The 23,707-nt window shown below is 35.8% G+C and overlaps 2 protein-coding genes across 5 annotated transcripts in view; one reads left to right on the forward strand and one right to left on the reverse strand.

The window, feature by feature from the left end:
* abcc1 (ATP binding cassette subfamily C member 1 (ABCC1 blood group)) overlaps window positions 1-16,722 on the forward strand; it is a 30,568-nt gene extending 13,846 nt beyond the window's left edge. For 2 of the 3 annotated variants that reach the window (XM_087244852.1, XM_087244851.1), the window contains exons 17-31: window positions 20-196; window positions 2,096-2,263; window positions 2,353-2,539; window positions 6,958-7,009; window positions 8,137-8,278; window positions 8,433-8,640; window positions 9,422-9,732; window positions 9,836-10,035; window positions 11,402-11,528; window positions 11,606-11,707; window positions 12,712-12,858; window positions 12,946-13,104; window positions 13,318-13,484; window positions 13,579-13,773; window positions 15,112-16,722. In XM_087244852.1, coding sequence (XP_087100978.1) covers window positions 20-196; window positions 2,096-2,263; window positions 2,353-2,539; window positions 6,958-7,009; window positions 8,137-8,278; window positions 8,433-8,640; window positions 9,422-9,732; window positions 9,836-10,035; window positions 11,402-11,528; window positions 11,606-11,707; window positions 12,712-12,858; window positions 12,946-13,104; window positions 13,318-13,484; window positions 13,579-13,773; window positions 15,112-15,220 — 2,451 coding nt within the window. In that variant the 3' untranslated portion in view covers window positions 15,221-16,722. Of the gene's footprint in view, window positions 1-19; window positions 197-2,095; window positions 2,264-2,352; window positions 2,540-2,747; window positions 2,790-6,957; window positions 7,010-8,136; window positions 8,279-8,432; window positions 8,641-9,421; window positions 9,733-9,835; window positions 10,036-11,401; window positions 11,529-11,605; window positions 11,708-12,711; window positions 12,859-12,945; window positions 13,105-13,317; window positions 13,485-13,578; window positions 13,774-15,111 lie in introns of all 3 variants that reach the window. The other variant, XM_087244850.1, reaches the window with a different exon arrangement.
* An 85-nt stretch (window positions 16,723-16,807) lies between these two features.
* LOC137487238 (multidrug resistance-associated protein 1) overlaps window positions 16,808-23,707 on the reverse strand; it is a 35,229-nt gene continuing 28,329 nt past the window's right edge. The window contains exons 15-31 of one of the 2 annotated variants that reach the window (XM_087244854.1): window positions 22,687-22,756; window positions 22,459-22,585; window positions 22,191-22,367; window positions 21,874-22,041; window positions 21,015-21,198; window positions 20,854-20,926; window positions 20,650-20,767; window positions 20,162-20,285; window positions 19,761-20,071; window positions 19,477-19,676; window positions 19,262-19,388; window positions 19,073-19,174; window positions 18,821-18,967; window positions 18,576-18,734; window positions 18,320-18,486; window positions 18,031-18,225; window positions 16,808-17,946 (exon numbers count right to left, since the gene is read on the reverse strand). In XM_087244854.1, coding sequence (XP_087100980.1) covers window positions 17,838-17,946; window positions 18,031-18,225; window positions 18,320-18,486; window positions 18,576-18,734; window positions 18,821-18,967; window positions 19,073-19,174; window positions 19,262-19,388; window positions 19,477-19,676; window positions 19,761-20,071; window positions 20,162-20,285; window positions 20,650-20,767; window positions 20,854-20,926; window positions 21,015-21,198; window positions 21,874-22,041; window positions 22,191-22,367; window positions 22,459-22,585; window positions 22,687-22,756 — 2,558 coding nt within the window. In that variant the 3' untranslated portion in view covers window positions 16,808-17,837. Of the gene's footprint in view, window positions 17,947-18,030; window positions 18,226-18,319; window positions 18,487-18,575; window positions 18,735-18,820; window positions 18,968-19,072; window positions 19,175-19,261; window positions 19,389-19,476; window positions 19,677-19,760; window positions 20,072-20,161; window positions 20,370-20,649; window positions 20,768-20,853; window positions 20,927-21,014; window positions 21,199-21,873; window positions 22,042-22,190; window positions 22,368-22,458; window positions 22,586-22,686; window positions 22,757-23,707 lie in introns of both variants that reach the window. The other variant, XM_087244853.1, reaches the window with a different exon arrangement.

Raw genomic sequence — 23,707 nt, forward strand, 5'->3', positions numbered from 1 at the left:
TGTCTCACTTTGTCTTCAGGGCTCTGTGGCTTACGTGCCTCAGCAAGCATGGATACAAAATGCCACTCTCAAAGACAACATTTTGTTTGGACGGGAAACCAAAGACAGCTGGTACCAGAAAGTGGTGGAGGCCTGTGCTCTTCTACCAGACCTTGAGATCCTTCCTGGAGGAGACACAACTGAGATTGGCGAGAAGGCAAGTCAAGTCTTAACTAACCATGGTAGATTAAAGAAGGCAGGTCTTAACCAAGTTCCATTTATAAATATTGTAAAGATATAACCATTGTTTAAATGTTTTATTCCATAATATGCTCTATTTTATTCCATAACATGCACATTTAGGGTTTCTTTTTTAAATTTATCTAATTTCTTCCTGTTTATTTCAAGAATAATACATGAGTTATATTTAAAAGCCATTTTCCCTCTTTTTTCATGCACTGAAATAAAAACAGGTTTAAAATATGAATAAACTATACTTTCTATGTTCATTATTTTATATATTCTCAAGGTTTTTATAAAATTGTGTGTATGTATATTGTTTACCTAGCTTACTTAACTTTCCTAAAAATGTGGAGAGTTTATTTCTTTTTTTTATTTTAAACCTAGCTTTGTCCCTTTTCTGTTCTGAGAAATATATGGAAATTATCACATTTTTATTATTTAATATGTAATTTCCTTAAGTAATTACTGCGTTAAAAACTTTTGATAAAAAGTAAAATCAATTAGCATATAGAAGTAGTGTCAATTGGCAATTTTTTTAAAATCAGATTCTTGACCCCTTCACGATATTCATCTCATATCCTGGTAACGAAATATAGCACAATATTGTACCATTTTCTGTAAATTCAATCAATTAATAGTTTAAATATATAGACCACATGTAAAGGACTGTTTCTTCTTTGTTTTATGTAGAAATGTAAAATTAATATTAATGAAATGTGTAACACTTTAAAAACTAAAGATTACAAATCCAACATTAAGATAAAAAAAATTGCTTAATAAAATGTAAGCATTACACTTTCAAGATTGCTCGAACTTTCTCACTATGCTGTTATTATTGTTTCTGTTTTCATTTTGTAATGGCTTATAATAGAGCTGCACGATTCTGGCTAAAATGAGAATCGCGTTTTTTTTGCTTAAAATAAAGATCACGATTCTCTCATGATTCTGTAGATGTAAAATAAAGGTATGGTAAAAACAAACATATGGCACAAGCTCGATAATAATATTATGTGTAGGTCTACTGGTTTCTATAAATAATTATATTCTACTTATAATAATTCTGATGGTGAATTATTATGTTTGAGATATATGCTTGCAATCTGTCATATTAGACAAATTTATTCATTGGTAAAATCAGATTATATTCAACAATATATAGGCTAAAGTAGTTATACTGACATTGTAAACCTTTATTTTCATGCACAACTGTGGGTTCACTATGAAAGAAAAAACATCAAATGCTTGACATGATCATAACTCTAAAATGCGATATGATCGTTTAAATGAAGTGCACACTTTCGGTTTCATTCTGACTGCTAAGTGCTTGTTCATACTTCGCGCGCGGCTCCCAAACGATCACTCTGTGACACAAACTGAATAATATTTGCAACTGTATTACCTGTTACTCGCAATTATACCTTATAAATACAGTATGTGACTCATTCAACATCATTTGGAGGTGTCAATATCACTGAGTGTGAAACATTGAAAAGACTCGTGCAGCCGCCTTTTCTTCTCTCCTGAACTTGAAAATATGATTGACAGAATCGTAGAAATGCTGGATTAAGATCGTTAAGGGGGTCGAAACGAGATCGCGATCTTTTAACTATTAATTGTGCAGCTCTAGCTTATAATATTGCACTATAATATTACACTCATAAATTATGAAAAAGTATTACTAAACAATGTATTTTGTGACACCACAAAATAAACGATTAAGCATAACATGAAATGCTACAGTGTATTTACAGTAGTCATATTGCACAGCCCTATATTGACCTCAGATTTGAGGCAAAGATGTGTCTTGCATTGAATGTGTAAAAAGAACAGTCAGTCGGGTTAACGATGTGATCTTGTGATCTTGTAATCTCAGGGTGTGAATCTTTCTGGAGGTCAGAAACAGCGTGTGAGTGTGGCCAGGGCTGTGTACTGCAACTGTTCAGTGTATCTGTTAGACGACCCGCTCTCTGCCGTGGACGCTCATGTTGGAAAACACATCTTTGAGAAAGTCATCGGACCTCAAGGGTTGCTACAGGGCAGAGTAAGCTCATTCCATTTGCATTACTCCAATAAATCATAATAGATCTCCAATAGATAGACATGTCACCATCACACATGCTCCACTTTCAGACTCGTGTTTTGGTGACCCATGGTCTGAGCTTCCTGCCCCAGGCTGACCTGATCTTGGTTATGGTGGATGGAGAAATCACAGAGATGGGCTCCTACACTGAGCTGCTGGGCCGGCAGGGTGCCTTCGCTGAGTTCCTGCGCACCTACACCAACACTGAGCAGGAGGAGGGGGAGGAGTCATTGGGAGGTGAGCAAACGTCTGAAGGGCTTTCATGCTTTCACACATCTGTCCAGTCTCAAAGCCACTGCTGCTGAATGATTCCTATTGTTCCCATTGTGTGTGATCTGTTCCCCCATTTAATCCTTGTCTGGAGATAAATCTCTTTTTGTGTTTGTCTGTATGTCTTCATCTCCATGTGTTCCTATTTTTTATGTCCCCTCTGTTGGCTCTTCAGAGGAGGGAGGGGAGGCAGAGGACGAAATGGGAAAATCTGAAGGTTTGAGGGTGTAATGGGTCCCCGGGCCATAGAAGTTCAATAGGTCTGCACGTACTGCATGTTAGAGTAGGGCTTGTTCTCATGCAGGTTTGAGGTGCAGTATGATGTTTGAAGTGCAGACTGAGGCCCCGTTTACACTAATACGTTTATTTTTAAAACAGCATTTTAGAATGAAAACGGTCCGCCTCCACACTGGCGTTTCACCTAGCATTTCTGAACAACTCTCCGTCCACTCTACACCACTGTAAACTCATATTACGCGACCACACACACACACACACACACACACACACACACACACACACACACACACACACTCTGGCATGCATACCTGGCATACCTAATATTGAGGAAAAACAATCAGATAGGTGAACGTCTGCAGCCACGCCTCTGTTTTTCGATGTCTCAGTTTTTTCCCATCCACACTAACACGGAGCAGCAGCGTTTTAAAATGAAAGTTGCTTCTTCAGCATTTTCAAAACGCTCCGTTTTCGGCACTCGACAACTCCGGCGTAGTGTGGACGGATGGAGTAACTGTAGCAAAACTTATGCGTTTTAAAACTAAAACGTATTAGTGTAAACAGGGTCTGAGTTAGTTCTTTAGTACTTCCCTGTAGTGATGGGAAAAGTAAACTTTTCAAAGCTTTGAAACCATTGAACCAATTGCTTCGCTAAATGATTCTCTTTTTTGAAGCATTTGAAACACCACATTACATGGACAGCTGCTGGTCAGAACTGTGTAAATGCAACAAAAACATAGGCAAAACATGGATTAAAATTGGCTTTTTTATGTAATATCTTGTAATATTTTTATGTAATATCGTCTCCACATAATATACTTTCTTTTAACAATTTTCAAGGTTTTTTTTTATTTCTGGACTCTGTTAAACAGGCCAACATGAGACTAATTGACTAATATTATTCCTTTTCACTTTACACATTAACACATTTACAAATTTGTAAAACTCATCCAGTCTATAGTAGAAACTATGAATCCTGTTTAGTTATTATTAAGTTATTATTAGTCATGGTGTACCACTACCCACAGTATTCATCCATAGATTGTTTAAAAATATGTACACCATATGTAGTGTCAGTGAAATCATCTGTAGGTTTTTAAAGAGCACAAATTAAGATACAAGTTTAATTACTTACACTCTTACTTACACCCTTATTAATATTTTATTTTTGTTTTAAGCTTTAATTTATATGTATTTCTTGTTTTACTTATTATATTGTATTATTATTTTATGAATATTGTGCCGGTTATTTTATATATATATATATATATATATATATATATATATATATATATATATATATATATATATATATATATATATATATATATATATATATATATATATATATATATATATATATTTTTTTTTTTTACTGCTTTAGCCCCTGGCCTCCTCTATGTTCTTTCTATAGTTCACAATGTTTCATTACATTGTTACAATTACTGACCATTTACTGTTTAATAATAATAAAAAAGATGATACAAGTGGGCGCAGACAGTCATTGCTATCTTTTTAGGATGTCCCCAGACCGATCGAGCATCACTCTCGGATAATTAAATGCATTTAGATTGATGTTTCAGTTTAGTTCAAGTTTATTTGTATAGCACTTTTAACAATAATTACTGTGTCGAGGTGCACATTACTGTATTACAATCAAATTCCAAAAAAGTTAAGGTTATTAGTTACCATAACTTTATTAGTTGCTTATAACTTCAACTAACTAACTAGTAACTAAAAGCTTTTAACAGTTATTACACTGTATAAAAACATAGTTCAATTCAATTTATCTTTATTTCTATAATGCCTTTACAGCATAGATTGTGTCAAAGCAGCTTAACATAGCAGTTGTAGTAAATTAAAACTGTGTCAGTCCAGTTTTGATGTAATGATGTTAAATGATCTATACTACTATACTGTACTATAACATGGAAGACGGGAAAATGAAAGGAACATTAATAAACCTACTCATATAATCGCCTTAATCATATTATTGCCTTATTTAAATTAAGGTAAATAGTGATTAATGGTGTCTTTGTAAAAGTAGTCAATGCAAGCAAATGCTAAGCTATTTATGAAATTTAGGCATAGTATTGTATGGCAACATTCTATTTTATTTTTTAACTCAATCGTTTTTTGTACAAGGCTGTCAAATTTTTTTCTCCTGTAAAGTTTGGGATCTTAGCAAGGGGAATTTTGGAGCCAGTCTCAAGCAGCTAGTCAATAACTTGCAATTTTAGTCACTTTCGTATTGGCTTGATGAGAGAGTCCAGGATGTTGCCACCCAGTGGAGAACTATTGAATTTAAGCGATTAGAAATAGTAATGATGTATCAAAGCCCTGTTTACTGAAATCTTGTGATCTTGCCAATTCTATACACAGTCTGAATCACTGATTCCAAACAAACTTTGTGAAGGATTCAAAGCTTCATAAATCAGTGTTTCCCAATCCATTTTCATGATGTTTATGAGTAACAAACTTCACTCTCCTTTTAAAATGGGTCACATCGCTTTCTGTTTACATATCTGTTATGTACTTTATAAAATATGGAACTTTTTTACTCAATATGGCATTAAAGGTGACATCTAATATACAAATTGATATAAAAAATGCAAATGACATTGCAAACAACTAGGTGGGTTACCTTAAAATTCACCATCAGCTCATTCTTCTGTTTGTATGGATGCGATGAGACCAGTTTTCCTGTTTCTTCGTGTGATTTCTAGCATGAAGACAAACTGGATTGTAGCTCACAACCCTTGATATACCTAGTACACATCCTTGCTTTAAGCTTTACTTTGGTAGAGTAAATGGTTGCCCTTTTTATAGTAGTACTCGAGGGAATAATTTATACTCTTTTTGAATAGTATGTTATATAAACTGACTAACTGACTAATTAAATATATATACAAAATTATGCAATGAGTTTAAGTCCAATTTTTGGGATTGTAATATTTTTAATGTTTCAAAGATTAACTCTTTACTGTTTTACTGTACAGTTCAGTACAGTATTTAACAGTTATTCCTGTACTGCAAAGCTGAACTTACAAAACATTACATCAAACCATCCTTCAGAAATCTTTTAATATGTGCCAATTTTAATAAGCCAGTTTTAGAATGACATTGATGCATTTTAGATTAGGTTTAATTTTATTGTCATTACACATGTGGAAGGCAACAAAATGCAGTTTAGGTCTAACCAGGAGTGCAATAGCAGCAAGTGCAGGATACAGGTATAAGTTATAAAGTGCAATTATAGAAAAACTATGGATAATATTTACAGATGGATGTACTATGAACATTATATACAGGTTGTATTAACTATGATCAGAGATTTACAAAAGATGAATATATGTACAGGATTTTTGGGGTCCCTCAGTGAATAAAATGTACAAATGTACAAAACCCTTTAGTGAATAAAATGTACAAAAGAACAACATTCATTTATAAAGGAAATATTTTGTATGAGTTTCAAACGATATGGTCACCTCACCAGCCTAATAAAAACAAAAATGTTTTTCAATGTTTAAAAATCTTTAGTTGTTATATTTAAAGTATTCAGTCACAGGCTGCTTTCGATGAAAATGATTCTTTTTTTCAAGTTTATAAAACAAACCATCTAAAATATTGTGTAATAATTTCTTAGATTTGTTTTTAATTAAAATAACTTGAAAATATGGTGTAAAATTCACACACAATAGTGTAAATGGTCATTTTAATTTTTATAAATAGGAAAAGCTCTTTGCTGTGTGCTGGACCGTTACATTCATCATTCTTTATTAGCATGGTGGATATATTTTAAAATGTCTGGTCATCAGCAATCTTTTCACTGTAACAGTTCCTTATTTGTCTGATTGTGTGTGAGGTGCTGGACTCTGTTACAGTACAGTCTGCTGGTGATTCTTCTAAACTTAACTCTCACCTTAGACCCTAAAAGGTTGTTTTACCTTCATTCATTTTTACAGAAATTCTCATTTCAATTGGCTTGAGAGGTGTTGTTGTTTTTAGAAGCAAATTATGCTTTTTATTTCTGTTTTTAATATAGACATGTTTGTGCTGAACTGCAGTATGGCTGTGGAATGGCATGAAGCATGCAGGAAGATGTGTCTTATTTATATCTGATTTAGTCAATGTTTTCTCTTCCTCAGATGCAGTCCCACGAAAAGGACTTGAGAATGGAGGTCCTGCTGCCCTATTAAGGTGAGAAAATGGCCTTTTTTTACTCGCATGTTTTGAAGTAACGAACATGTTGTTTATCTTGAATTAATTTGATTTGTAGGTTCATTTTTTACTAAATTGGTGAATCAGTTAATAACTACGTGTCATTAATTTCAAAAGCTTTTCAGTTTTAAAGAGAAGTAAAAAAAAATAAAAATAAATAAAAAAAAAGAGATCAACTATTCAAATCTAGTGCATCAGATCTTGAATAGTGTACAGTAGTGGCCTAAATGGTGAACTTATGTTGTTTCCTTTTGTTCAAACATATTGATGTTATGCTGATGTAGATTATCTAAACTAATTGTGTAGTTGTCCTTGAAGAGTGGAAAACTCAAGGTAACGCTTTAATAAGGTGTTCTAATTACATCGGTTTAATGTACTTACTTAAATGCATAGTTTAAGGACACTATCAAATAAAGTATACTCAAACTTTTGTATGTCATAATTGTTTCAGTTGATTGATTCATTATAACATAAGGAAACGTGCTTTGTGAGAAATACTCAAGAGGTTTGCCTTATGTGGTTTTACCAATGAAATATTAGTTCCAGTTTTTGCTGCAGTTACTTCCATTTTAGGTTATTATTATTGTATCGAACTAAAAAAAAAACATATCTAACCATATCTTCTCTTATTATGAAGTTATCATGCAATATGTTTTTATCTGTGTTGATCTTGCCACAATTTGCTGCCGTGTGAATAAATAAACAAACTAAAACTGCAGGTACTCTATGCATTTTATGCCATAGTAAAAAAAGAAATCATGTTCTTTGATAAGCTATGGTTTGCCTTTTTTTGCCAAATAATTTGTCAGATAAATATCTCAACCGAGTTTAGTGTTTTCCAATATAATTTTCATCTTATATTTTGAGGGTTTCTTCTTCTTGTTCTTCTTCTTGTTCTTGTTCTTGTTCTTGTTGTTCTTCTTCTTCTCCTTCTTCTTCTTCTTCTTCTTCTTCTTCTTCTTCTTCTTCTTCTATATTTAGGCTATTAAAAGTAAATGCTGTACACTTACTGTTTGTCCTAGATAATCTGATTGTTAGTTGGGCTTTATGTAACAATCATTTACCATTTGACATTTATTAACCTGTTGTTTTTCTGTGTCCTTTAGGCAGAGTCAGATCTCTCTTAATGCAACTGGTGCAGGTAAAACCACACAGAAAACTGAAGCTAATGATGATGCTGCTGCAACAAAGACCAAATCTGCAGAAGCTTCCCGACTGACCGAAGCAGACAAGGCCAACACTGGCAGAGTATGAGCCAACCGTCTCCTTATGTCAGGACATATTGTTTGTCTGTTTCTGAAAACAACTAATAGTTTGTTGTAAAATCATAGAATTTGAGTCATGTAAATTGAAATGTTTCAAGTTGATTTTGATGTTTTCTAAGTAATATTTTTTTGTGTAGGTGAAGCTGTCTGTGTTTTGGGAATACATGAAGGCTATCGGCTTGCCGCTGTCCATCTTCAGCATCTTTCTGTTCTTCTGTCATCATCTCTCCTCTCTGGGCTCAAACTACTGGCTCAGTCTCTGGACAGATGACCCTGTTGTCAACAACACACAGCCCAAAAGAGAGATGCGTTTAGGGGTTTATGGAGCTCTGGGAATTTCACAAGGTGATTTCACTTCTTTGGTTGTGTGTTTTTGTGTGACATTGCATATATTTGCATTATAATTTGTGAACAACGTTAATGATTTGACTATTTTTACTGAAGGTCAGTTGCATTATACAGCTTTCTCAACAATTGTAAATGTGTAAGATAATAATCCATACACCATAGGCATTTTGTATCAAGTCCCTAAAGGGATAGTTCACCCAAAAATTTGTATTCTTATTAGGATTGAATTGAAATTTTAATTGGAAAAATTTAAGGGTGAGTAAATAATGACATAATCTTACAAAAATTACATAACTCTTATTAACCTTTTTACTATTGATGCAGGTTTTTTTTTTCTTCTGTTAAAATGACAATTAGCAAAATTGCAATAGTTTAAATGTTGATAATTATATTTTTTGTTGATCAATCATTGTCAATCATTAAAACATTTAGATTTTAGATTTTCATTTTTTTGTCAGACAGATATTTTTGATGAATGCAGTTTAGTATAACCCTTCTTTCTTCAATATATTTTAATAAGCACAAGTCAGAATATATTTGTTGTTTTATTTGTACCTAAATAAGTTACAATGAATGAAACATTTTTGCCAGATTTTGCCATTTTATTTTTACAAATGTTATTTGAAATCTTAAAGGAGACACTTCACTTTACTTTACTTTCATTTAATGTATGAAATATGATTTATTTATTTATTTTGTCCCATGCATATTGTATGTATCTTTATTAAATTGGTTCTAAATCCAGCTTTTTAAACTTTTGTTTGTTTTTCTCTGACAGGCATTGCTGTGTTCTGCTATTCTGTGTCGGTGTCTGTCGGTGGGATCTTAGCCTCCCGCTACCTGCACCAGACAATGCTCTATAACGTCCTGAGATCACCCATGTCTTTCTTTGAACGCACACCCAGCGGCAACCTGGTCAACCGCTTTGCCAAAGAGACGGACACGATCGACTCAGTCATACCTAGCATCATAAAAATGTTCATGGGCTCCATGTTCAATGTTTTGGGCTCATGTGCAGTCATCCTCATCGCCACTCCATTGGTAGCCATCATCATTCCACCATTGGGCCTGCTGTACTTCTTTGTACAGGTCAGTCAGTTTTTTAACCTCTTGTTACACAGTGTTATTGCAGTATGACATTTAGAAATTCATTCGAAGTTTAGTCATTTCCTGGCTCTCTGTTTGTCTCTAGCGTTTCTATGTGGCGTCCTCTCGTCAAATGAAGCGACTGGAGTCTGTGAGCCGCTCTCCAGTCTACACACACTTCAATGAGACGCTGCTGGGCACTAGTGTGATCAGAGCGTTTGGAGAGCAGCAGCGCTTCATCAAGGAGAGTGACGGCAGAGTGGACCACAACCAGAAAGCTTATTTCCCCAGCATAGTAGCCAACCGGTAAGAATTCATATACATTTGGCATATACATGTTTTATTTAGCTGGTCGCCGCACAGCAAGAAGATCGCAGGTTCGAGCCCTGGCTGGGTCAGTTGGTGTTTCTGTGTGGAGTTTGCATGTTCTCCTCGTGTTTGCTCCAATACCTCCAAAGTGATGTGGTGTAGGTGAATTTAGTAAGCTAAATTGTCTGTAGTGCATGTGTGTGAAGAGAGTGTATGGGTGTTTCCCAGTAAGCTAGAAGGGTGTCCGCTGCAAAAAACGTTCTGCTGTGGCGACCTCTGATTAAAAAAGGGACTAAACTGGAAAGAATATGAGTGAATGAATGAATGTTCTATTTAGTTTATATTTATTGGCGTTCCAAACCTTTATGGACTTCTTTTTTCTGTTGAACACAAAAAAAAGTGTTAAAGAATGTTGGAAACCAGCAGCCCTTTGTCTTCTATAGTAGGGAGAAATAAAAACTCAGGAAGTTGATGGCAATTGATTTTGTGCCCTGACTGTTAATTCACTCAAAACTTATGATTATGTTATTAATTATTCAACCTTGTGACTTTCCAATCCCCTGAGACCTTCAATTTAACTTCAGAACACAAGTTCAGGTATTTTTGATGAAATCTGACAGTTCACAGACGTTCAAAGTGAAGAAAAGGAACTAAAACACTGAAAACTTTCCATGTGACTTCAGTGGATCAGTTATAGCCATATGATGCTTCAAGAACACTTTTGGCTGCCAAAAAAAAACTGTAAAAATGATTTTTTTTTTTCAAAACCCAAATCAAGACATATTGATAAGATAAAATATATTTATCTTATCAATATGTCTTGATTTAGGTTTTGATAATGAAGGAAGGTTTTCAGTTGATTAGAATGAAATGAGGGTGAGTAATTAACAGAATTTTCATTTTTTGTGAACTGTCCCTTGAACACTGGGTAAAAAAGGACGCTTAGTGTGTTGTGGTGTTATTTGTAGAGCCAGACAGAATCTGCTAACTAAAAATGTAATATATATGTATATATATATATAAACTTTTTATTCAACTTTTATTCAAACTTTTATTTAAGTTTAACAATGCAAATCCAATCAGTTCCACTTTTTTGGAAAACAAACAAGTCTCACAAAGAATATCTTTACTAAAAGACAGAAAATATTACTTTACAAACTGTATTGTCAATAAATCTTATGAACATTTTCATATTAGTCAAAAATATTACTGAAATTAATTTAAAAACTGAATAAATATAAATGTACACAAGTAAATAAATGGACTCGGAGATAGGCTTCAAATCTTTGGATTTCTGCACGCGCAGATTCCTTGTTGACCTAGCTATTTGTAATGTTTTGTGTGACTCTTCTGTGTCTTGCAGATGGCTGGCGGTGAGGTTGGAGTTTGTGGGGAATTGTATTGTGACGTTTGCAGCACTTTTTGCAGTGATGGCCAGGAACAATCTCAGTCCGGGTATCATGGGTCTGTCCATCTCTTACGCGCTGCAGGTTAGTCTGATAAATGAGATGTTAAGATACAGGCTAGATGTCCAAACACATTCTTACTCCTCTCCTATTCAACCCAGGTCACAGCATCTCTAAATTGGCTGGTGCGGATGTCCTCTGAGCTGGAGACTAATATAGTGGCGGTGGAGAGGGTGAAGGAATATGGAGACACAGAGAAAGAGGTCAGTGCATCAGCAGGCAGATTGTGTGTGTGTGTGTGTGTGTGTGTGTGTGTGTGTGTGTGTGTGTGTGTGTGTGTGTGTTCATTCTGTACCTCTGCAGAGTCCAATCTGTGATTAGCCCTGTTTCCTGCTTTATCTCACCGTACTAGAGAGGCAGTTAACATACAGGGACTAGACAGAAGATCTTTATGCAGTAGTTCTCAGAAACAATTTGGATCATTTAATCATGGACTTTTTCTTTAACTTAGGATACAATTTAGATAAATGGTTACATGAAAAGTGTGTATCTAAGATTCTGCTGCTGGTCTGTTTTTTTTTAAATAAACATTGGTAACTACTGCTGAGCAAGGTTATTTTTATTACTAACAGGTAGTTTTCTTTACTAATTCACTTTAAGCTGCCATTCAGTGTGACTTTACTTTGGAATTAAGTGAAATATTCCATATCCTATACACACAGTAAAATTGAAAAGAAATTGGCTTGAAGAAATGTATCACTGTTTACACAAAATATTTTTTTGCGCATTTTAGCATCAAATCATTGTATTGGAATGGTTTTTGAAGAATCATGTGACCCTGACGACACAAGGAATTATGCTGAAAATACAGTTTGGCTTCACTGAAATAAATGTAATAAAAATTATTCAAATAGAAATTAGTTATTTAGAATTGTAATATTTATATTATTACAATTATATTATGATATTTTAAGGTTTTTAATTAAATTAATTCACTCTCGTAAGTACAATTTTCTTAAAATATTTGTAATTTAATACACTATTTTTATAATATTTTAAATAATAAACAATAATAAAACTTTCCATGAACTATTATATAGTTTAATTAGTGCAGTTAACAGGCTAAACTAGTATTGGATATTCTGCTACAGTGTGGCATACTGTATTTATGTCAGCCTTGCAACAGTATTGTAAGTTTGCTTCATTTACTACATAATATATTGTTGCGATTTGTTTGTTTTTGCTCAACTGATGTCTCTTCTCACAGGCTGAATGGAAATTGGAGAACTCAAATTTGCCTCCTGGCTGGCCAACCGCCGGTCACATTGAAATCCACAAATTTGGCTTGAGATACAGAGAGGACTTAGAGCTGGCGATCTGTGATATCTCCGTTAACATTGCGGGAGGAGAAAAGGTCTGTCTCTTTGTGCTTTGACATTTCAGTCTACACCGGCATACCTATTTATCATACATGGTCATTCGTGTTTGTGTTTTTTCTTAGGTGGGAATTGTGGGTAGGACAGGAGCAGGAAAGTCCTCTCTGACGTTAGGACTGTTCCGTATCATTGAGGCAGCGGAGGGGGAGATCCGAATCGATGGAGTGAACATTGCTGACCTGGGCCTCCATGAGCTGCGATCCAGAATCACAATCATTCCACAGGTGTTTTTATTTATTTTCCTGACACTCATTTAAACTAACATTTCACTTTAAAATGAGAATCTACTGTTAATTTACTCACTCTCAGGGCATCTAAGATGTAGACTATTTTTTATTTTCTTTAGTACAACAATAACGATTTTTAGAGCAAACCTTGCTGATTAATTTAAAAAAGTCAATCACAAATGGTTATTTTTACTTGCTCCTCTCTTTTAGGATCCAGTTCTGTTTTCTGGTTCATTGCGTATGAATCTGGACCCCTTTGATGGCTACACTGATGAGGAGGTTTGGAGATCTCTAGAACTTGCACATCTCAAGACCTTTGTGTCTGGGCTGCCTGACAAACTCAACCATGAGTGTTCAGAGGGTGGAGAGAATCTCAGGTACAAACTCTAGATTTCTCCCTAATTTTTAACTCGAGTTGTTTTATTCATAAGTTGACTAACACCTGACCTGTCTGAACACTCTGGCCTTTAGTTTGGGTCAGCGGCAGCTGGTTTGCCTGGCTCGAGCTCTCCTCAGAAAGACCAAGATTTTGGTTTTGGATGAAGCCACTGCAGCGGTGGATCTAGAGACAGACAATCTGATACAGTCCACCATCCGAACTCAGTTTGAGGACTGCACAGTTCTGACCATTGCACACCGCCTCAACACCATCATGGACTACACAAGGTAAGCTGTGAGCTTTTATGATTATTGAAAAAATTAATACTGTTTATATTGAATGCTACTTCTCGTTTTTTTTTACTTTTGCTTCAAACTAATATTTTACATCTACATTCTCTAATGTGTGTTGGTGTGTAGTGAGGGGAAGTCAAATATGTGTTCATAATAGGAGTGTAACGGATCACGGTTCGTCTGTGATTCATACGGATCACATCTCATGGTTTGGAACACACGTGATTGTGGATTAATACATTTTTTTACTGGTAGATTAATCCTAAATTTGCAACTATCACAGAGAGATCGCCTTGCATCTTTCAAATCACATGTATGAAAGCATTTAGGCTTTTCTGTAAAATATAAAGGTGACGGAAGAAGTTGTGGTTGGTTATTAGGGATGTGGTGGGTTTCATTAAATGTGTTTTCTGTCACTATTGTTTAGCCTGCATCAATGTTTTCAGTGTAAGCTGCACGATTAATCATTAAAAGATGAGGATCTCAAACCCTACAAAACAAATTATAAATGATGGTGATTTGCTTATGTTTATTAATCCTTCGAATCGCTGCATTCAAATCCGTGTTTGAAAAACGCAAAAATCAAGAAAGAGATTCAGTCTTTAGTCTTTGTAGTTAATTATGAAGTTATGAACAGTCAAATATCACAGAAGCACTGGGATAACAGCGCTCAAAAATGAAAGTTGTAGGCAGCAATTACATTATTTACCAGCCATCAAAAATATGCCACTGAATAATTCTTCAAAAATGACACTTCTAGCAATGAAACATGAAGTTTTATGAGTGACTAACTGAATCATTTATTGAAAACGAGACTAAAAATAAATATCAATTGTACAAATTGTAATATTAGATTTCTACATTTAGCAACAGTTGTAGTAACAGTGTATTTTTCACAGTACTGAACATTTTACTATTTATTTTTATTCAGCTGATTATTTCTTTATTTTATTTTGAATAAAATTACAGGTTCTCAGTTCTGTTTGTCTGTTTTTGACAGATCCGAAAAATTATCTGATCCGTGACAAAAAAAAAAACATTGTTTGATCTGAACCATGAGATATGTGATCCGGTACACCACTAGTTCACGAGAGCTACTAGTTGCCAATTTTAAATAAAAAAAATTTTATTTTAAAATGTGAATTCATCGTTTTATTTTACTCTCTCAACAATGCGATTTTGACTGAATCAAACAACAGACAATTTTCATTTTCACTTTGTGTCCAATGTGGAAAGCTTTTGGTGTTTTTTTTTTGTCAGGTGTGGTTTACTTTCTGAAAAACATAGCATGTAAATTAAAACACTAAATATTTCCTCTTTTTTTCTCGGAAGGGTGCTGGTTCTCGATAAAGGCCAGATGGCAGAATTCGATTCTCCGTCCAATTTAATTGCCAAAAAGGGAATTTTCTACAAGATGGCCAAAGACTCAGGTTTGGTCTGATAAGTAGGTGGGCTGTAGAGCCTGTTCAAAATAGACTTTCAGTAAGTAAAGCGCATAGAGAGCAGAGCTGGTGAGAAATGGACTCTGAAGCTTCCTCTTCTATGGGCCTGGAGCTCAAACACACACACACACACACACACACACACACACACACACACACACACACACACACACACACACACACACACACACACACATACACACACACACACACACACCGTGTGTATATGACACCACTCCATTCTGCCACTCCTCAGCTAATGTTTCTGTTATCAATCATATCAAAGGTGTTGCTACAAATGCTGCTTTAAAAGTTGTTTGATGCCAACTTTTGGGATGTTTGATAACAATTTGATTTCTTCATTGCCATTTTGTTTGATTTTTTTTTTTTCATTACTTGTCAACAAGTTTCAAAAGAAAGACTTTTTTTTATATTTTACTACTAAGCCATCGTTTCATGCTTGTGAATGATTGTTTGTGATGAAAATATTTATTTACAAGATTATTTGACTAGAAAGCGTAAAGAACAAAGTTTCTCTGTGCAGTGAGCAGATGCTTGCTTACTAAACAGCTGCTCTAAATCCTTACATAAGCACGAGGGGCTTCAACCCAAGCCAAAGTTCACTTTTAAAGCTATTCTATAAGAATATTTAACATTTAAGTATCTTTAAAAAGACCCTTTTGATAAAAAAAACTGTTTCATTTCCAGGAGCCATTGTTTTTCCTTGTTTAGTTTTTATTTATTCATTTGAGAAAATCTGTTACAATATATCATTGATTTCTTTATATTTTCATTTAACATATTTATTACTGGGTATCTCCACTGATGGCCTGATCTTACCAATATCGTGCAGTGATAGCAGAATGCTACATTTGCTTTCTGCTTTCATTGGTGAATGTATTTAGATGATGTATTTGATTTATAATCTGTGTTTACTGTTACTATATATTTCAGTGATCATTTCACCAAAAAAGAAAAAAAGAAAGCTATAAATGCACTTATTGTTTTTTTTTTCTTCTGTGTAATAAGCTCATTCTAGGGTTTACTTTGTGGGAGTGGTGGGAGTGATATTGTTTTTGAAAGTAGTTGGAATTATCATTTAACCTTGACTTAACCAGTCAAATACCCAAATTGTAGTAGCTTTTAAGGGCAGGTTGTTGTGTTGATGCTGTTCTTGCTGAGCTGTGTGATGTGTGCTGTATACCATATATCTGTTGAATGTATGCTTGAGTGCATCACATTGTTTCATTCATCAGTACCTCCAATTAAGGTCATTTAAGCCTTTTGAGTTTATTTTAAGGAAAATTAGTTTTTTTTTAAAGAACTGACAATGTCAAACTTTAAATGATAGACACAAGAAATATATCTGATTTGTTACATATTTATATAATTTGTATGTAAGCAGCAAGTTATTATTTGATATTTGTATACATGCACTAGTTTTAAGTGTACTTAGTTTCATAAATAAGCAAAATATGTAATAAAATATTTTTTTTGTAAAGCGTGTTTTATCTTATCCTTTATTTATTTTTTTCACATTTTGAGAGCTTGATTTATTTTCTTAGAGATCAAAACAAAAACAATGATTTTTATCAACACAAAAATAATTAATTTAATGAAACTGTTCAGAGAATAAAAAACATTTTCAAGTCTGACAGTCACACGTGATGTGTGCTTGGAAATATAAATATATAAAAAATACAGTTATTGTACAGTATAAAATACATAAATACTGATTTAAAAGTGTTGGATTATGAAAAACAAATACTGGTATTAATACATACAGAGTTACAGACAAAGGAAAAAGTGTCGCATTATTTTGTAATCGACGTTTCTCACATCGTAAATAGCTTAATAAAATGCTTCTTTCACCTGTAGGGGAATTTAGCTTTCAATGTGCTTCTACATGAAATTATAAAGCATGTGAAGTTATAAACTTGTAACAACCTGAAAAGGTTCAAGTAGAAATGTGACTTGATCTACAGCGGTGTCTTATCTAGATCCTGTCTCAGGATCTATAAGAATAAACTACATATTTACAAAAACAATTCACTTTGACATAAATTAGAGATGATAAATAATGACCACCACAAATACCTGACCATCTGAAGACCTTTACGGTAAGTTACTCAGAGTCACTCAAGTCTTCATATTATGAGATGAGATTATTGACTTTCTGTTTCTTTAGCAAATGGGAGCCCAACTCGTACCTTGAGGGCCGGTGTCCTGCAAAGTTTAGTTTCAACCCAATCAGACACACCTGGGCTTGCTAATTAAGCTGTTACTAAGATTTCTAGAATCATCTGTGCAGGTGTGTTGTGGCAAGATGGTGGTATAATCTGCAGGACACTGGCCCTCAGGACTGAGCTTGGGCACCCCTGCTTTAGCACCTCAGACATCAGTGAAAGTATCAGCAGGAGAACGCTAAAGCACACTACTTCTACTACTAGAGAAAATGTGGACACATGCTATAGCATCCGAAACCTCTTCATCCTGAGCTCTGTGCTTCTTTTAAGAAGTCGTCTAAAGATGCCCTTTAGATATTGGTTGTTCGACACCAATATTTTCATTGTCTCTCCTAAGTGAAGATATGATTTTGTCACTGATGGTGAAGGTTCACACCAGCCCAGCCTCTCGACACATTCGATAGAATTGTCCATGCTGAGAAATCAGGTTAGATGGAGAGTCTACCTCCGTGATTTTTCCTCTGTCCATCACAATTACCCTGTTGGCAAAAGGATTGAGTTAGACCACTGTCAATCGTCATAATCATATTCATTTCAGCATTTAGATTTGCTCTTTGTTATACCTTGTGTAGTCCATGATGGTGTTGAGGCGGTGTGCAATGGTCAGAACTGTGCAGTCCTCAAACTGGGTTCGGATGGTGGACTGTATCAGATTGTCTGTCTCTAGATCCACTGCTGCAGTGGCTTCATCCAAAACCAGAATCTTGGTCTTTCTGAGGAGAGCTCGAGCCAGGCAAACCAGCTGCCGCTGACCCAAACTAAAGGCCAGAGTATTCAGACAGGTCAGGTGTAAGTCAACTTATGAATAAAACAACCCAAGCTAATAATTTGTGAGAAATCTAGAGTTTGTACCTGAGATTTTCTCCACCCTCTGAACACTCATGGTTGAGTTTGTCAGGCAAGTCAGACACAAAGGTCTTGAGATGTGCAAGTTCTAGAGATCTCCAAACCTCTTCATCAGTGTAGCGATCAAAGGGATCCAGATTTATACGTAACGAACCTGAGAACAGCACTGGATCCTAGGGCAAGAGGTGAGATTTAAATCAAGTCTTTTTCTAAAGTTTGTCTCATTTGCTATTAACTTCCTTTTTTTCATTTTCAGGTGTACCTGTGGGATGATAGTGATACGAGACCTCAGTTCATGCAGTCCAATCTCTGCTATGTTTATCCCATCTATAAAGATCTTTCCTTTTGCTGCCTCAAGGATACGAAAGATTCCAAGAGCCAGAGATGATTTTCCAGCTCCTGTTCTTCCCACAATTCCTACCTGATTGGATTTGATGAATGGCTTAGCATATATTAAATGATGAAATATGAAAAAATGTATTAAATTCCTCCAATTGTTATATTTACTTTTTCTCTCTCATTGACACTGAGGGAAATTTCTTTCAAGGCCCAGTCAAGACCCTTGCGATACTGAAGTCCATATGCCTGGAATCCAATGGATCCGCATCTGGGCCAGTCAGATGGGAGTGGACTGTCCTCGATTGTCCATGGTGCCTGTGACAACCCAAAACAAACTTGGTAACCGCAGGAATGAATACACTTTGGTCACTCATCATAAAGGAATTTATGGCAAAAACAGAGCATTCAGACCAACACTACCTCTTTTGCCGTTTCAGCATATTCTTTCACTCGCTCAACAGACACAATGTTGTTTTCTACATCAGTCCATGACCGCACAATCCAGCTTAGGATCCCGGTGACCTGCAGTGTGAATTGCCTTTAGAATTTCTTGTATGAAATGCTGACAACATGCATTTTTCCAAAGCTTTTTAAGACAGAGTTCCCTACCTGGAGAGAGTGAGACACAGCTAGCCCCACGATTCCAGGGCTTAAAGTTGCCCTTCCCATAACAGAGAGGATAGCTGCAGCAAGGACCAGCAAGTTACCCAGAAACTCTAGATTTACTGCCAGCCACCTATTGAAATAACATTACAAATATTGTAAAATGTTGGATCGAATAGCTGGACATGCAACAAAGAATGAATAAGCAAACTGAATCTGACCTTGTAGCCACAAATCTTGGGAAGTAGGACGTTTGATTGAGGTCCACTCGACAGTTAGCCTGAAGAATGAATCTAGGCTGTTCACCAAAGGCACGGATCACACTGGCTCCTTGGACTGTCTCATTGAAATGAGTATAAATGGGTGAACGACTCACTGACTCTAGTCTTCGCAACTGGCAGGATGTGGCAACATAGAAACTCTAAAAACAAAGTGGAATTTGTCAGATAAATTACAAATGCTCCTTGTTCTGATATTGTTTTTTGAGTGATATGTAGTAGCATACCTGAATAAAAGCATAGAGAAGAGCCAACGGCAGTATGATCACTCCTGCAAATGGAGTTGCCATCAGCACGATAATGCAAACCTCCAGAAGTTTGAACACATAGCCCAGCATCATCTTTAGACCATCAGGAATCATGCAATCAATGGCGTCTATCTCTTTTGAGAAACGATTGAGAAGGTTACCACTAGGTGTACTTTCAAAGAATGACATGGGAGAGTGAAGTACGTTGTTCAGAAGGTCCAGATGAAGTTGCCGGGATGCAATTATTCCTCCAAGGGATATTGCTACAGTAGTCCCGAAAATTGCAATTCCTGCAATAAATGATCACAGTTAATGTTCAAGACAGCTATACAGACCAAGGATACTAGATGCCTGTTGAAGAAACCTGAGAGAATGCAAACCTTGAGCAAAGCCAAGAGCTCCATATACACCAAGCTTCAGATCAGTGTTAACCTGTGTTCCATTTATAACCGGGTCATCTGCCCACAAACTGAGCCAGTAGTTGTAGGCCAGTGAAGCAGCTTGCTGGAACGCATAGAGGAAGATGATGGGGATGATGAGTGCCAAGCTTATGGTCCTGAAGTACTCCACATACATCTCCAGTTTCACCTATGTGACCCATTATCAAGAAGAAAATTTGATGAACTGCACTGTGAATTATACATTGCATGTAAAGGCTATATTATGGTGTTCAAAACAATATAGCTCAAAGGTCTGTAATCAGGAGTTAAAATTAGATCTCTGAGGTGACACAAGTATCTAAAACCCTTGTCACTGACCCATAGCTGAACTTTACAAAATGAACCTGCTACCTTAACTTTGGAACTGAGTTACACTTAAGGTATATTTTGATGTTTGTGAAGACTGCGGATGTGGGTGTACTGCTTACCCGGCCTGTATGTGCTTTGTCAGCTTGGGTGAGTCTGCCAACTTCTTCATTGTCCGTCTCCTGTTCTGTGTCAGATATGGTCTCCATTGTTTGTATGCTTGCACTTCCCATGTCTCCACTTCATTAAACAAAGTTGACAGGAAGGTGAATATGTGCTTTTCAACAAATGTTGAAGTTGCATTTTCAAAACTTGGTTACTTTTACCTGATGAGTTGCTCTTGAGAGAGGTCAATAGAGAAGTCTGTCATGCTTAGGCGAGATACTGATTTCCTGGTCCCTTAAAACAATGTGCATTTGCATTTATTTACTTTATTGACCTAGATTAACATGTATTTTTACTGTAGTTAATGTAAACTTAATCTTACCTTTGTGGGTGGCACTTTCCTTGCGTTCACTAACAGAAAAAGCCTTAACAAACTCTGCAAAGGCATTCTTTCTGCTCAGAAGCTCGACATAAGAGCCCATCTCTGTGATTTCTCCATCCACAATCACCAGGATCAGGTCTGCTTTGGGTAGGAAGCTGAGTCCATGAGTCACCAGAACACGAGTCTGTTTTAGCAAGGAATATAGAGCATGATCAATAAAGCTATTTACTACTGAAATTGCGAAAGTTTGTCACATCTGACTTTACAAGAACTTTCATTGTATCTCCATCTTAATCCCTATTGTTTTGTATGGAGTTAGCTGCACTTTGCAGCTTCAACTCTTGGGAAACTATTCCACAAGGTTTACCAATGTGTTATTTTATTTTATTTTATTATTATTATTATAAATTTTTGAGATTGGGCGAGTATCACAAACCTTTTAGCAATATATTGTTTGGAACTTTAAACCTGTAATGTGTCCCTTGCAGTAAATTAGCCATAGTTAAATCCACAAAGTTCAGTTAGGATGACAGGAATAGAAAATTGCTATTCAATTACAAAACTGAACTTCATTTCGAGCAGGGATGTCCAGACTCAGTTCTGGAGGGCCGGTGTCCTGCAAAGTTTAGTTTATATCCCAATCAGACACAGCTGGCCTAGCTAATCAAGTTCTTACTAGGCAGTCTAGAAACATCTATGCAGGTGGGTCGAAGCAAGTTGGAGCTAAAATCTGCAGGACACCAGCCCTCCATGACCGAGTTTGGACACCCCTGGTTTAAAGAATAGCATTTCGTAAATTAGTGTTTTTATATATATGAGTTTTTTGTTCTTCATCCTATTAATTTTTTTTTAATTGTACCTTATTTTTAAGAATCCCGTTTGGTCCAATGACCTTTTCAAAGATGTGTTGACCCACATGTGCATCCACCGCTGACAAGGGATCATCCAACAGATAGATATCAGCCTTCCTGTATACTGCTCGTGCCAGACTTACTCTCTGTTTTTGACCTCCTGACAGATTTAACCCCTGTGAACATTGTAAAAATACATTTAGTTATAACCCTTCTGAAACTTAGCATATCTCGAGTGTATAAAAGGTCACATTTAATGGCTTTTAACTTTATCAAATCACATCTGGTTTGCACAATTATTATTATTTTTTTCTCTATTATGCACCTTCTCTCCAATCTCTGTGGCGTCTCTTGCAGGAAGGATCTCCAAGTCTGGTAGGAGGGCACAGGCTTCCAGTACTTTCTGGTACAAGCTGTCTTTCTTCTCACATCCAAACAAAATGTTGTCTTTAAGAGTGGCATTCTGGATCCATGCTTGCTGAGGAACATAAGCCACAGAGCCCTGAAAGAAAGTGTTAGTAAAATGATGTGAAATATGTCATTGATGTTAATATATATATAAATATTTTTAATGATGTTCCTGAAAAGTTTACTGTGATTTTGATGTGGCCGCTTTTCTTTTCCATTTCTCCAAGCATTGCAGACAAGAGAGAGGATTTTCCACTGCCCACATGACCAACCACAGCCACCAGTGAACCTCGCTGAACTTTGACATTGATCCTGAAATGAATTGTTGCCAGATTTTAATCTATAGGAATGATGAACCTACAGAGATCTTCCAGCAGGTGTTAAAAGTAAGTGATAAATATGTTTAAATTTACCTTCTAAGACATGGTGTGCTGTCTTTACACCAGCTGAATGTGCCATTGTTAATAACAACACTTTCAAAATCTGAAAAGAGAATAGAATATATTTTATTGTCATTGGAACATGTATGAAGCCCAACAAAACTGTGCTTAGCATGTTCCACATAATACACAAATTACAAATGGCACTCTATACATTTAACATATATTTTGTGGGAAATAACAGATATTACACAAGCTATACACATATTACACATGAATAGTCAGATATTGCATAAGATTTCGTGCCATTTTCAAGCCCCCTCTCAGGGGTTTTAAACACAGCCTTATTAAGATCCAGTACTCAGGCTTAAAACTGATGAGGTTTGACCCTCTTCGTATGTCCTGACAGAAATTCCTTGCCATAGACATGTTGCTTTGGCATTCCCAGGTCCAACACACTACAGTTTACACACTCTACAAATAAGGAGACTTGGTATAGCTAGCTCGCTGTTCAATATGTGTAATACGTGTGGTATGGAGAGTTGTTTCTAAAGCATCCTCTGTAGATGTATTTGCTCTATATGCTCATTGATGCTGGTCAATGTTGGGCAGCAAGAATTTTATGTGATCACATACCAGGTTTTCAAAACACTTCATGACTACTTGTGCAATTGGTTGATAGTCATTTACGGTGGTGATGGTTGGTTTATTCAGTAGAAGAACTATGATGGAGGACTTTAGGCAGAATGGGACAGCACACTGTGATATTGACAAGTAGAAAATCTCAGTAAAAACACTGGCCAGTCTGAACTGCAGAGTCCTTCAGCACATGTAGACATCAGGTACATCATCAGGTTCTGTGGCTTTTTTTTTTGGATTTTTGTCCCTTAGAGCGTGACTTTCCTCCCACTCCTCCACTCTGAGGGTGAAGCTGCTGTTTTCTGCTGCATATGATGTATGTACCAATTCTTACTTCACCTCAAGATGTTCAATTTCCTTGTCAATGATCACCTTCAGCTTGTAGATTGGGCCAGTAGTTTGGTGAGGTGCCGAA

The sequence above is a fragment of the Danio rerio genome, chromosome 3, assembly GCF_052040795.2.
Source record: "Danio rerio strain M-AB ecotype USA chromosome 3, GRCz13ab, whole genome shotgun sequence".
NCBI lineage: Eukaryota > Metazoa > Chordata > Actinopteri > Cypriniformes > Danionidae > Danio > Danio rerio.